General features: G+C 45.2%; 1 protein-coding gene across 11 annotated transcripts in view; it reads right to left on the reverse strand.

Moving 5' to 3' along the window:
• Positions 1 to 3,380: 3,380 nt before the first annotated feature.
• The window catches only part of ZNF557 (zinc finger protein 557), a 15,288-nt gene continuing 6,143 nt past the window's right edge, over positions 3,381 to 12,525 (reverse strand). For 4 of the 11 annotated variants that reach the window (XM_023186810.1, XM_023186811.1, XM_023186812.2 and 1 more), the window contains 5 exons: positions 11,614 to 12,358; positions 10,871 to 10,997; positions 5,954 to 6,049; positions 5,359 to 5,441; positions 3,381 to 4,228 (listed from right to left, as the gene is read on the reverse strand). In XM_023186810.1, the coding sequence (XP_023042578.1) occupies positions 3,443 to 4,228; positions 5,359 to 5,441; positions 5,954 to 6,049; positions 10,871 to 10,997; positions 11,614 to 12,279 (1,758 nt within the window). In that variant the 5' untranslated portion in view covers positions 12,280 to 12,358 and the 3' untranslated portion in view covers positions 3,381 to 3,442. Of the gene's footprint in view, positions 4,229 to 5,358; positions 5,442 to 5,953; positions 6,050 to 10,870; positions 11,573 to 11,613; positions 12,359 to 12,525 lie in introns of those variants that run through there. The other 7 variants (XM_023186815.1, XM_023186817.2, XM_023186816.1 and 4 more) reach the window with 5 other exon arrangements.

Consider the following 12,525-nt stretch of genomic DNA (forward strand, 5'->3'; position numbering starts at 1 on the left):
ACACACTCACTCAGTCTCTCTTTGGTTTTAACCAATTAGTGGTTACTTGTGATAATGTAAGAAGTCTAGTAATATGCAGAACAGAGCCAATGCGGCCAATCAAAGGTTTTTGAAGAACTCAAATCATTGTGATTTTTTCGGCACTTGTTTTTTTTTTTTGAGACCGAGTTTTACTCTTGTTGCCGAGGCTGGAGTGCAATGTCAACCTTGGCTCACTGCAACCTCCACCTCCCAGTGGCAAGCGATTCTCCTGCCTCGGCCTTCTGAGTAGCTGGGATTACTCATGTGGGATTGGCATGTGCCAATACGCTTGGCTAATTTTGTATTTCTAGGAGAGACAGGGTTTCTCCATGTTGGTCAGGCTGGTCTCAAACTCCCCACCTCAGGTGATCCTCCTGCCTCGGCCTCCCAAAGTGATGGGATTACAGGCATGAGCCATACTGTGATTTTTATCATCGTAGTGAAAAAAAAAAAAAAGGCTCTTTTAACTCTATGCTTTGTGTCCACTTTCCAAAAGAAAGAATGAAAATAGATGAGAATAAGCCAGACGGTGTCTCACCTAGTGCGTTAATCCTACTTCTTGTAGCCAGCAGAGTGGGACAAAGCCTGTCTAAGCTTCAGGAAAGCCTGGTACACTGTCTTTTTTTTTAGATGGAGTCTTACTCTGTTGCCTAAGCTGGAGTGTGGTTGTGCGATCTTGGCTCACTGCAACCTCCACTTCCCAGGCTCAAGCGATTCTCCTGCCTCAGCCTCCCAAGAAGCTGGGATGACAGGCACCTGTCACCACACCTGGCTAATTTTTGTATTTTTTTTTTTTTTAGTAAAGACGAGGTTTAGTAGAGACCATGGTGGCCAGGCTGGTCTTGAACTCCTGACCTCAGGTGATCTGCCCGCCTTGGCCTCCCAAAGTGCTGGGATTATAGGCATGAGCCATGGCGCCTTTTCAATACTGTTTTGAAAATACAGTATTTTCAAATATATTTGAAAATATATTTTCAATACTGTTCATTGACAACTTGTTTTTTTCATTAAATAGGGAGAATGAACATTAAGAAACAGTATTTGCGCCAGGCACGGTGGCTCATGCCTATAATCCCAGCACTTTGGGAGGCCGAGGTAGGTGGATCACGAGGTCAGGAGATCGAGACCATCCTGGCTAAGACAGTGAAACCCCGTCTCTACTAAAAATACGAAAAATTAGCTGGCCATGGTGATGGGCACCTGTAGTCCCAGCTACTCGGGAGGCTGAGGCAGGAGAATGGCAAGAACCCAGCCTGGGTGACAGAGCGAGACTCCATCTCAAAAAAAAAAAAGAAAAAAGAAAAAAAGAAACAGTATTTGCTATATTAGGACAGAAAGGGAAAACAATCAAAATTAAAAAGTCCATGTACTCTTGACAAAATGCTATTAGATTAGAAAAAAATATATCAAATATTGTCTAATTTCTTTTTTTTTTTTGAGACGGAGTTGTGCTCTTTTGCCCAGGCTGGAGTGAAGTGGCACAATCTCAGCTCACTGCAATCTCCGTTTCCCAGGTTTGATTGATTCTCCTGCCTCATCCTCCTGAGTAGCTGGGATTATAGGTGCCTGCCACCACACCCGTCTAAACTTTGTATTTTTTTAGTAGAAGCGGGGTTTCACCACGTTGGCCAGGCTGGTCTTGAACTCTTGACCTCTGATGATCTGCCTGCCGTAGCCTCCCAAAGTGCTAGGTTTATAGGTGTGAGCCACAACGCCTGGCAAATACTGTCATTTCTTTTTTTTTTTTTGAGACGGAGTCTTGCTCTGTTGCCCAGGCTGGAGTGCAGTGACGCAATCTTGACTCACTGCAAGCTCCGCCTCCTGGGTTCACGCCATTCTCCTGCCTCAGCCTCCCGAGTAGCTGGGACTACAGGCGCCCACCACCACGCCCAGCTAATTTTTTGTATTTTTAGTAGAGACGGGGTTTCACTGAGTTAGCCAGGATGGTCTTGATCTCCTGATCTTGTGATCCACCTGCCTTGGCCTCCCAAAATGCTGGGATTACAGGCGTGAGCCACCGCACCCGGCCTCTAATTTCTGTTATAACAAACTAGATCACTCAGGAGCTGTTTGGAAATACCTTTCTGAATATTTGATGTATTGATGTTTTAGAATTATAATAAATATACTGTATATAAAATGAGGTAATAAGATTTTCAGGACAGCTATAGCCATAAATACTTAAAAGATGGAAAATTAATGAGCTAGTGGCCCAACCTACAAATGAGACACTGATGAAGGTAATTCTACATACATAGCACTTATACCTTTTGTTCTCAGTATAAGTTATCATGTGGCCACTCAGATAAGAGGTGAGGCATCCTAACATCAATTACGTTCCTAGGGTTTCCTCTATGAGTTCTCTCGTGTAAAGGGAGGAATCACTGAAAGATTTTCTGAAAATAATACACTCATGGGTACTGCATCCAAGGAACATTTTCATATTTTTCCTAATGTAAGAGGTATCACTGAAAACATTCCCTCATCCTTTATCTTAAGAAGTTCTGGCTGGGAGTGGTGGCTCGTTCCTATATTCCAAGCACTTCGGGAGGCTGAGGCAGGTGGATCACTTGAGCCCAGGAGTTTGAGGGCAGCCTGGGTAACACGGTGAATCCCCATCTTTACAAAAACTAGACAGGCATGGTGGTGCATGCCTACAGTCGCAGCTACTTGGGAGGCTGAGATGGGAGGATCCCTTGAGCCCAGGAGGCAGAGGCTGTAATAAGCCAAGACTGCACCACTGCACTACTGCCTGGGCACAGATGAAACCCTGTCTCAAAAAAAAAAAAAAGAAAAAAAATTAAAATAAAATAATATATAAAATAAAAAATTACCTCCACTGATTTCATGGCAAGCTTTCCAGATGGTTCCGAATGTCTACTGTTCATACCTTGTGTGGTGTTCTTCCACATTCTATCAGGATTGGTGTGTGTGACCAATGTAACACGGACATGAAAACACCTCTCTGAAGCTAGGTCATAAAAGACATTATGCTTTCTGTGTTGGCTCCTTTAGATCACTGGCTTTGGGGAGAAGTCGCTTCCATAAAGAAACTTAGCCCTGTTGAGAGGCCTACGTGGTTGGGAAGTGCAGGTCCCTTGGAAACAGCTAGCATGCACTTGTCAGGCATGTGAGTGAGCCATCTGGAAGTGGTCCCTTCACCAGTACAAATTCTGGATGATTATGGTTCCGCTGACATCTGGACTGTAACCTCTTGAGAGATCCTGAACTACGGAGCTACATTGTTTCTGAATTCCTGACCTACAAAAACTGTGAGATAAGTGTTTGTTGTTTGAAGCCACACAATTTTGTGGGGTAATTTGTTACACAGTAGCAGGTAATTCATACATCTGGTGGAGAGTTCTTTCATGTTATCTGAGGCATGAAAGATCAATGAATGCTTTTCCCACAGTTACTGAATTCACATCTGCCTAATATGCCTTCTCATATGCACAGAAAGGTATGAGTTACTTGTGAAGGATTTCCCACAATAATTACATTCATAGGGTTTTTTTCCAGTGTGAGTTCTCATGTGTTTCCTAACAGATGAGAGAACATTAAAGGCTCTTCCACAGTCACTGCACTCATAGGATTTCTCTCCATTATGTATTCTCCTGTGAACTGTAAGAGAAAAGCTATTGGTGAAGGATTTCCCACACTCATTACATTTGTAGGGCTTTTCTCCAGTATGAGTTCTTACGTGCTGTGTCAGATTCGAGCTCCTCCTGAAGGTTTTCCCACAATTGTGGCATTCGTAAGGGTTCTCCCCTGTATGAATGCTATAGTGCAAAGAAAGAGATGACCCTGTGCTGAAAGCCTTTCCACACTGATTACATACATAATGACTCTCCCCTATATGAACTCTCTTGTGCCTCGTGAAGATTGACTGAGTGCGGAACTCTCGACAACACTGGTTACATTTGTAGGGTTTTTCTCCGGTGTGAATTCTCAAGTGCGGTCTGAGGTATGAGGAATTGCTGAAGGTTTTCCCACAGTCACTGCATTTGTAGGGTTTCTCCCCATTGTGGATTCTCTTATGAACAGTAAGGTAAGATTTGCTGCTGTAGGATTTCCCACATTCACTGCAGTCGTAGCGTTTTTCTCCAGTGTGAGTCTTCTTGTGCCGCATAAGGGAAGATTTTGTGCTGAAGACTTTAAAACACTCATTACATTCGTTGAATTCTGCTCCGAGATGATTCCTCTCCTGCTGATTAAGAGATGACTAATAAGTACCATTTATAATATTTTAATTTATTTATTTTTTTGAGACGGAGTCTCCCTCTGTCACCCAGGCTGGAGTGCAGTGGCCAGATCTCAGCTCACTGCAAGCTCCGCCTCTTGGGTTTTACGCCATTCTCCTGCCTCAGCCTCCCGAGTAGCTGGGACTACAGGCGCCCGCCACCACGCCCAGCTAGGTTTTTTTGTATTTCTTTTTTTTAGTAGAGATGGGGTTTCACCATGTTAGCCAGGATGGTCTTGATCTCCTGACCTCGTGATCCGCCCACCTTGGCCTCCCAAAGTGCTGGGATTACAGGCTTGAGCCACCACGCCCAGCCCATTTATAATATTTTTAACATTGAATGCTGTCAGAGGAATTTCCTCTCCTAGAAATTCTGTTGTGTATCATAGTATTGGAATTAATGTTTTTGCCACTATGAGTGCTGGTACATTGCTTCTGTCAGTTTGAATTCTTAGCATTTAAAAAAGATGGATTCTTTCCGCAAGTCTTTATCATATTCACAGAGTATTTTCCGATAAATTTAAGGCTAATTTCTTTTTCAAATACCCAATATCTGACTCAGATTACTGGAAATACTTACTTGTGGGAATTCTCAGGAAAAACACGTTTGGGGCTAATGCTTTTTTCCAAATTCAAAATAATTTCACAGTATCTCTTTGGAGACACGACTTTCTCTTGGAAAAATGACACTTTCCTTTAATAAAGCCACTCTTTCTTTTTTTTTGAGACAGAGTCTCGCTCTGTCGCCCAGGCTGGAGTGCAGTGGCGCGATCTTGGCTCACTGCAAGCTCCGCCTCCAGGGTTCAAGTGATTTTCTGCTTCAGCCTCCCAGGTATTTGGGATTACAGGTGTGCACCGCCACACCCGGCTTTTTTTTTTTTTTTTTTTTTTTTTTTAGTAGAGACGGGGTTTCACCATATTGGCCAGGCTGGTTTCCAACACCTGACCTTGTGATCCACCCGCCTCGGCTTCCCAAAGTATCGAGACTACAGGCATAAGCCACTGCCCTTGGCCAACAAAGCCAGTCTTTGTGGCTTTTCTCATGTAAGGCATTCTCCTACCATGAAAAAAACAGAAATCACCCATGTTAGTCTTACCATTTCCATATTTCTAGATTGTTCTTTTTGAAAAATATGCAGCTCAGGAGTTAACCCTTCGGCTTTAAGCGGATTCTCCACATCTGAAACAAGTTAAAAAGAAATTTAAGTTGATAGAAAAGAGGCAAATTTAAGTTGATGGTGAAATGGTAAAATGCATACATGGGTGAAGGCAGAATCTGAGAGGTGAGGGTTTTTGAGAAGGGATTCCATGAAAGATACGGCTGTGACAATTTTAGGCAATGTTTAAGAAAGACTCTAGGAAGATTGAGATTGATGTGGACAGAATGAAGGAATTGTCAGGAAGGCAAGGTAGACTGAAACTGATCAAAGAGTTCATAGGAGACTTAAATTTCAGAAAAAGAGACATGTCTTTTTTTCTCCCCTGAGGCCCAAGTAAAGTGCGAGATGACAGAAAGTTACAGTCATGAAAGTACATGGGGGGGCTCAGACCAAATGTTCTTGGCCTTCTTGGGAAAAGGGGCATTTACGCAGTCCTCTGACTGATATTTCCTAATGTATTATAATACTCCCATCTCCTCAGTCCCTGGCCAAAGCTATTCCTCACAAGGACTTATATCCACCTGGTGCTCACCTGGACGTGCACCTGGGAAAATTCCTCCCTCTTCTGTCATCACTTTACCTTCTTGCTCCAACTGGAAGATCAGACCAGGTTTATCAACTTGGTTCCCTGTACATGGAGAAAAGACACATGATGGAAGAGGACTGTGCAGCAGACAAGCTCCCCATGAAACTGCAATCAGTTCTGAAGGTGAAGAGGTGTGACTTCAGGAGCAGAGGAATAATTAGGCCAAAATTGAAGAAATATAGCAACTGTCTTTCACACACATATACAAAATCACAAGCAATATCTAGGGTGGTTGCAGGATAACTGGTCCCAGAAGCCCCTGTCCAGGTTTAAATACAGAATCTGAAAGCCCAGAAGATTTAACTACAGAGAATATACAGTCAGGGAAAGAAGGAGATCTTCATTTCATAGTGGATAGCATTAGACAGACAGCTCCATGAGGGTGGGGACCACGTTGCATTCTTCACTGTACACCCACATCCCAGCACAGAGCTAGGAACAGAGGTGCTTACGACGGACTTAAAAGAAGTGATGTTGGTGAAAGTAGTGGAATAGGGAACTCCCCAACTTCATCCCTTCATAGAAACAGTAAGTAAATGGGCAAAAACAGAATCAGCTTCATTGGAGCTCTTGAATGTTATCAAAAGTTTACAGCCACAGGAGAATGCCTAATCGAGACAAACAGCCGAATCAGGGTAAGAGAGATTTGTGACATTTTAACTGACTCTAGCCGCACACTCTATTCCCCATTTGCCTTGAAGACAACAACCTGTGTTTCTAGTACTGAAGGGAACAGAATGCACCTTATTCTCAAAAACCTGTGGTTGGTTGTTCTGACCTGTCTGCTGGCTCCCTGATGGGCTGGATCAAAGGGCTTCCCTTTATTTATCAACTCCAAACTCTCCCAGGTCTGAAGAGGCTACACCTATGGAAGCTGGAGGGTGGCGAGGGAAGCGTGTCCCAACACATCTAAAGGCAAATCAGCCACTGCTCAATGGGGCAAGGGAAAACTGTGAAGCAAACAAGACTAACCAAAAAACCTGGGAGGAGAAGTGGGGAACAAGATGCTCGGGGGAGTAGAGCATCTTCCCACACCTTTTTTTTATCACCCCCACAAGATGGAGTCTTACTCTGTTGCCCAGGCTGGAGTACAGTGGTGTGATCTCGGCTCACTGCAACCTCTGCCTCCTGGGTTCAAGCAATTCTCCTGCCTCAGCCTCCCAAGCAGCTGGGATTACAGGCATGTGCCACCACGCCTGGCTGATTTTTTTGTATTTTTAGTAAAGATATGGTTTCACCATCTTGACCAGGCTGGTCTCGAACTCCTGACCTCAGGTGATCCGCCCACCTTGGCCTCCCAAAGTTCTAGCATTACAGGTGTGAGCCACTGTGCCCAGCCCTCCACACATTTCTAGAAGGCCATGTTCATACCCAGGGAGGAACACATGCTCAGAGAAGATCTGAGAAGGCACCAAGCCCTTACCTTTGACTGACCTTCAGGCTCTGCATAAGAAGGAAGTGAAGGCTAAGTCAAAGTTGTAAAGTGCTTTAGCTGAGTTTTGAAGGCATGCTCCAACATGTAATTCAGATCCACTGGTAAAGACTGGTCATCTTTTGGGTTCCAGGTATTTAAGAAAATCTCTGACAAATTAATCCCAAGCTGAACATTAAGCTAATAGAACAGAGACTTCAGTGGCCACATATGACAAATACAGACATTACAAAATTAGTTCAGAAATGTCACTAAACAAAGAAATAATACCAACTACAACAAACCTTGGGGAGGGGGGAAAATCAGATTTAAAGAACTGCCGTATTGTAATATTCTGAAAGTAGTTTTCAGCAAATAAATTATGAGGCATGTGAAGAAACAAAAAAATGGGCTGGGCGTGGTGGCTCACGCCTGTAATCCCAACACTTTGGGAGGCTGAGGTGGGCGGATCACGATTTCAGGAGATCGAGACCATCCTGGGTAACACGGTGAAATCCCGACTCTACTAAATATACAAAAATTAGCCAGGTGTGGTGGTGGGTGCCTGTAGTCCCAGCTACTCGGGAGGCTGAGGCAGGAGAATGGCCATGAACCTGGGAGGCAAAGCTTGCAGTGAGCCGAGATTGTGTCACTGCACTCCAGCCTGGGCATCAGAGTGAGACTCTGTTGCCAAAAAAAAAAAGAAAAAAAAAGAAAGAAATGAAACTGCATTATAGGAAAAAAGAAATGAACAGAAATTATCCACAAGGAAACCCAGTCATTGGATTTATTAGGCAACGACTTCAACTATTTCAAATATGCTCAAGGAGTTCATGGAAACTGTGTACAAAGAACTAATGAAAACCATGAGAATGAATTCTCACCAAATAGAGAAAAGCATAAAGAGATGGAAATTATAAAAAGGAGCCAAATAGGAATTTTTAAATTGAAAAATATATATTATCTGAAATGAAAAATTTACTAGAGGGGTTCCTCAGAAGACTTGATCAGGCAGAAGAAACAATCTGTGAACTTGATGCCAGGTCAATTAAGATTGCCTGATCTGTAGAGCAGAAATTAAAAATAAAGGGCAAAAAAATGAGCAGAGCCTAAGAGACCCGGAAGACACCATCAAACATCAGAATACACATAATGGGAGCTGCTACTGGAGAGGAGACAGAGAAGGGAGCAGAAGGAATATATGGAAAAATTGGCAAGGTGCGGTGGGTGACGCTCTAATTACAAGACTTTGGGAGGCCGAGGTGGAAGGATCACCTGAGGTCAGGAGTTCGAGACCAGCCTGGCCAACATGGTGAAACCTTGTCTCTACTAAAAACACAAAAATTAGCCAGGTGTGGTGGTGTGCGTTTGTAATCCCAGCTACTCAGGAGGCTGAGGCAGGGAGAACTGCTTGAACCCAGGAGGCAGAGGTTGCAGTGAGCTGAGATCGTGCCAGTGCACTCCAGCCTGGGTGACAGAGTGAGACTCTAAATAATAATAAAAAAAGGAATACATGGAAAAATAATGGCCAAACATTCCCAAATTTGATGGAAATTACAAGTCTATACATCAAAGCAGCTTAAGGATCTCCAAATAGGATACACTCAAAAAACTCACATTGAGATACCTTAAAATTAAACGGTCAAAAGCCAAAGACAAAGAGAAACTCCTGAAAAATAGCAAGGCAGAAATAAGTCATCATGTACAAGATTAACAGCTGATTTCTCTTCAAAAACCATGGAGGCCACAAGCCAGTGGGATGATGACATACGCCAAGTACTAAAAGAAAAATATCAACCGAGAGTTCTATCTCCTGCAAAACTGTCATTCAAGATAGTGAAAAGGCAATCCATTGAATGGGAGGAAATATCTGAAAATGATGTATCTCATAAGGGTCGAGGATCCAGAACATATAAAGAACTTTTACAACTCAGTAACAAAAAGGCAAACAATGCTCCCCAAATGGAAAAAGCACTTGAATGAACATTTCTTCGAAAAAGATGTATAAATGGGCAACAAGCACAAGAAAAGATGACCAATCTCATCATTTTTTTTAGGGAATAGAAATAAAAACCACAATGAGACAGATACCCACAAGAATGGCTATCATAATTTTTTTAAAAAAAGGAAAAGAGGCGAATGTTGGTAAGGATGCAGAGAAATTGTAATACATTGCTGGTCTCATACATTGCTGGTAGGAATGTAAAATGGTGCGGCAGCTGTAGAAAAGTTTGGAGGTTCCTCAACACATTAAACATAGAATTAACACAGGACCCAGCAGTTCCACTCCTAGGTAAATACCCAAGAGAAAACAGGTGCTCAAGCAAAATCTTGTACATGAATGTTTATAGCAGCACTACCCACATTAGCCAAAACATGAGAACAGGCTAAAGTTCCATCAGCTGATGAAGTGATTTTTATAATAAGTCGTATATACACATAATGGAACAATATTTAACCATAAAAAGAATGAAGTTCTGATATGTGCTAAAACACGGCTATACTTTGAAAACATCAGCCAGGCGTGGTGGCTTATGCCTATAATCCCAGCACTTTGGGAGGCTGAGGTGGGTGGATCACTTGAGGCCAGGAGTCCCAGCCTGGCCAACATGGTGAAACCCCATCTCTATTAAAAATACAAAAATTTGCCGGGCGTGGTGGTGCATGCTTTTAGTCCCAGCTATTCGGGAAGCTGAGGCAGGAGAACAGATTGAACCTGGAAGGTGGAGGTTGCAGTGAGCTGAGATCACACCACTGCACTCCAGCCTGGGCAACAGAGCAAAACTCCATCTCAAACAAACAAACAAACAAACAAACAAAAAAACAGAAAACATTATGCTAAGCAAAAAGTGAGACACAAAAGACCATATTTTATATGATTCCATTTATATAAAATGGCAAGAGTAGGGCCAGGCATGGTAGCTTACATCTATAATCCCAGCACACTGGGAAGCTAAGGCAGGAGGATCACCTGAGCCCAGGAGTTTGAGACCAGCCTGGGCAACAGAGCAAGACCCTCTCTCTACAAAAAATAAGCAAATTAGCTGGGCGTGGTGGTGAGCACCTGTGGTCCCAGCTCCTCAGGACTGTGCCACTGCACTATAGCCTGGGTGATGGAGGGAGACACTGTCTAAAAACAACCTCCTCAAAAAGAAGAGACGCATCTCTAGAGACGGAAAGGTTAGTGGCTGCCAAGGTGTTCGGGAGGGAGAAATGGGGGAGAAGCCACTTCATGACCACGGGGCTTATTTCTGGCATGACAGCTATGTTCTGGAATTAGCGGTGATGGTTGTACCACACGGTGAACGTACGAAAAACCACCGAATTGGGCACTTTAAAATAGTTTAAATGGTGACTTTTGTGTCCTGTGTTACCTCAATTTAAAAAAAAAAAGAAAAATAAGACTTACTTCCTGAGTCATTAAACAAATGCAGGAATGACATCAGGCTTACCCAGGGAGGCCAGGTTCCTGAAGTTCTCCAGCATCACGTCCCTGTACAGTGTCCTTTGGGCAGGGTCCAGCAGCGTCCACTCCTCCTGAGTGAACTCCACGGCTACATCCTCGAAGGTCACCAAGCCCTAAAGCATTGCAAACATCACGGCTTAGCCAAGGACCACCCCCACCAACGTGCACAGGAAGAGGGGCCAGCAGAACAGAGCCAGGGCTAGGGAAACCTGAGTACGAGATGTGGGGTGGGGTTCCGAGCTCCCCTCCCTGGCTTCTGAGCTCAGCCCTCAGTGCTTGTCTCCTTAGGCCACTCCCAGGCCCAGTGCCCAGTACCACAGAGCAGCCGTCTTTTCTCTCAGACTGGGCGCTCCTGTGATCTCAGTTCCCTCAGTCTCCAGGGGAGCACGGGCCCATGACACGGCAGAAATCAGAGAAACACTTGGTAAGTGAATGAATGATTTCCGTACGGCCTTCATTAATCGCTTGGGCTTAGAACATTGTCATATCTTTACCTGGCTTTCCCTTAAAACTCTCAGGAGCACGTGATGTACTCAGGGACCCTGGAGGGAGCTCTGAACCTGCAGTACACGTTGACACACACTGGTATTTTCCGGGCAGCCCTCCCTCAGAGATCCTGGGATGCCTGAGGAGCGAGTTTGGCCGTGAAGGTCCAGGCCACTGAAAGGCATTGAGTCCAACCTTCTGGCTGAAGGAATAATGATTTGGAAAAAGGAACATCTAACTTACCTTTAGCCAGCGTGTCAGGAGCTCATTCACCAGCCCCCCGCCCTCTGTGTGTCCTTCTCGCTGAGAGGCTGGGAACGGGGAAGACAGAGCTGGAGGAGGAGACATGAGTCCTAGGAATCCAGACCGGCCCTGTGTCCACTCACACACCTGGAAGCTCCCCCACCTGCCTGCAACTGACCATGTCCGCATGCACACAGTCACCCACAAAGCATCCACCTCTGCTGCACGCAAACGCCCACCGACAGCAATCCAAGGAAACCAGAGCATGGCCCTGCTGCATCCACGCCAGGTAACAGGGCTCAAGGTCTGACTGCACTTGGGGAAGGGATTATTCCCACTTCCCAGATGAGGAAACCGAAGTTCCAAGGGTGTCACTGTGTTTTTATCAGGTTCACAGAAAGAACTAAAGGGAGAATTCAAAAGTTCCAGCACATTCACCACAGAGGCGACATCCACAGACACCCAAACGCCTAAGTCCCAAATTCCAAGAGCTGCCCGATCAGACACCGAGGACCTCTGGGCCCTGGGACTCCACTCCTGCCTCACCTGCTCTGCCCAACCCCCTCCTGTCCCATGCTGTGGGTCAGAGCCTTTCAAGTCTGGACTCTGAGAAATGCCAGGACCCCACGACTCACCAGCAGTCGGGGGCAGGACGACGGCCGCCATCCTGTGACTCCGGCAGCAACAGGGCAGCCGGGAAGCAGGACGCTCCTCCCTTATTCCACAGCACTCTCAGGACAGAGCTCTGGAAGAAACAGGAACGCTCTGCCTGGGTCACCCCCTCTCCTGCCCGTGCCCTGCCTCGGTCCCCCCCCCCCCGCCCGTGCCCTGCCTCGGTCCCCCCCTCTCCGCCCGTGCCCTGCCTCGGTCACCCCCTCTCCTGCCCATGCCCTGCCTCGGTCACCCCCACTC

This window comes from Piliocolobus tephrosceles, chromosome 21 (genome assembly GCF_002776525.5).
Source record: "Piliocolobus tephrosceles isolate RC106 chromosome 21, ASM277652v3, whole genome shotgun sequence".
NCBI classification, from domain to species: domain Eukaryota; kingdom Metazoa; phylum Chordata; class Mammalia; order Primates; family Cercopithecidae; genus Piliocolobus; species Piliocolobus tephrosceles.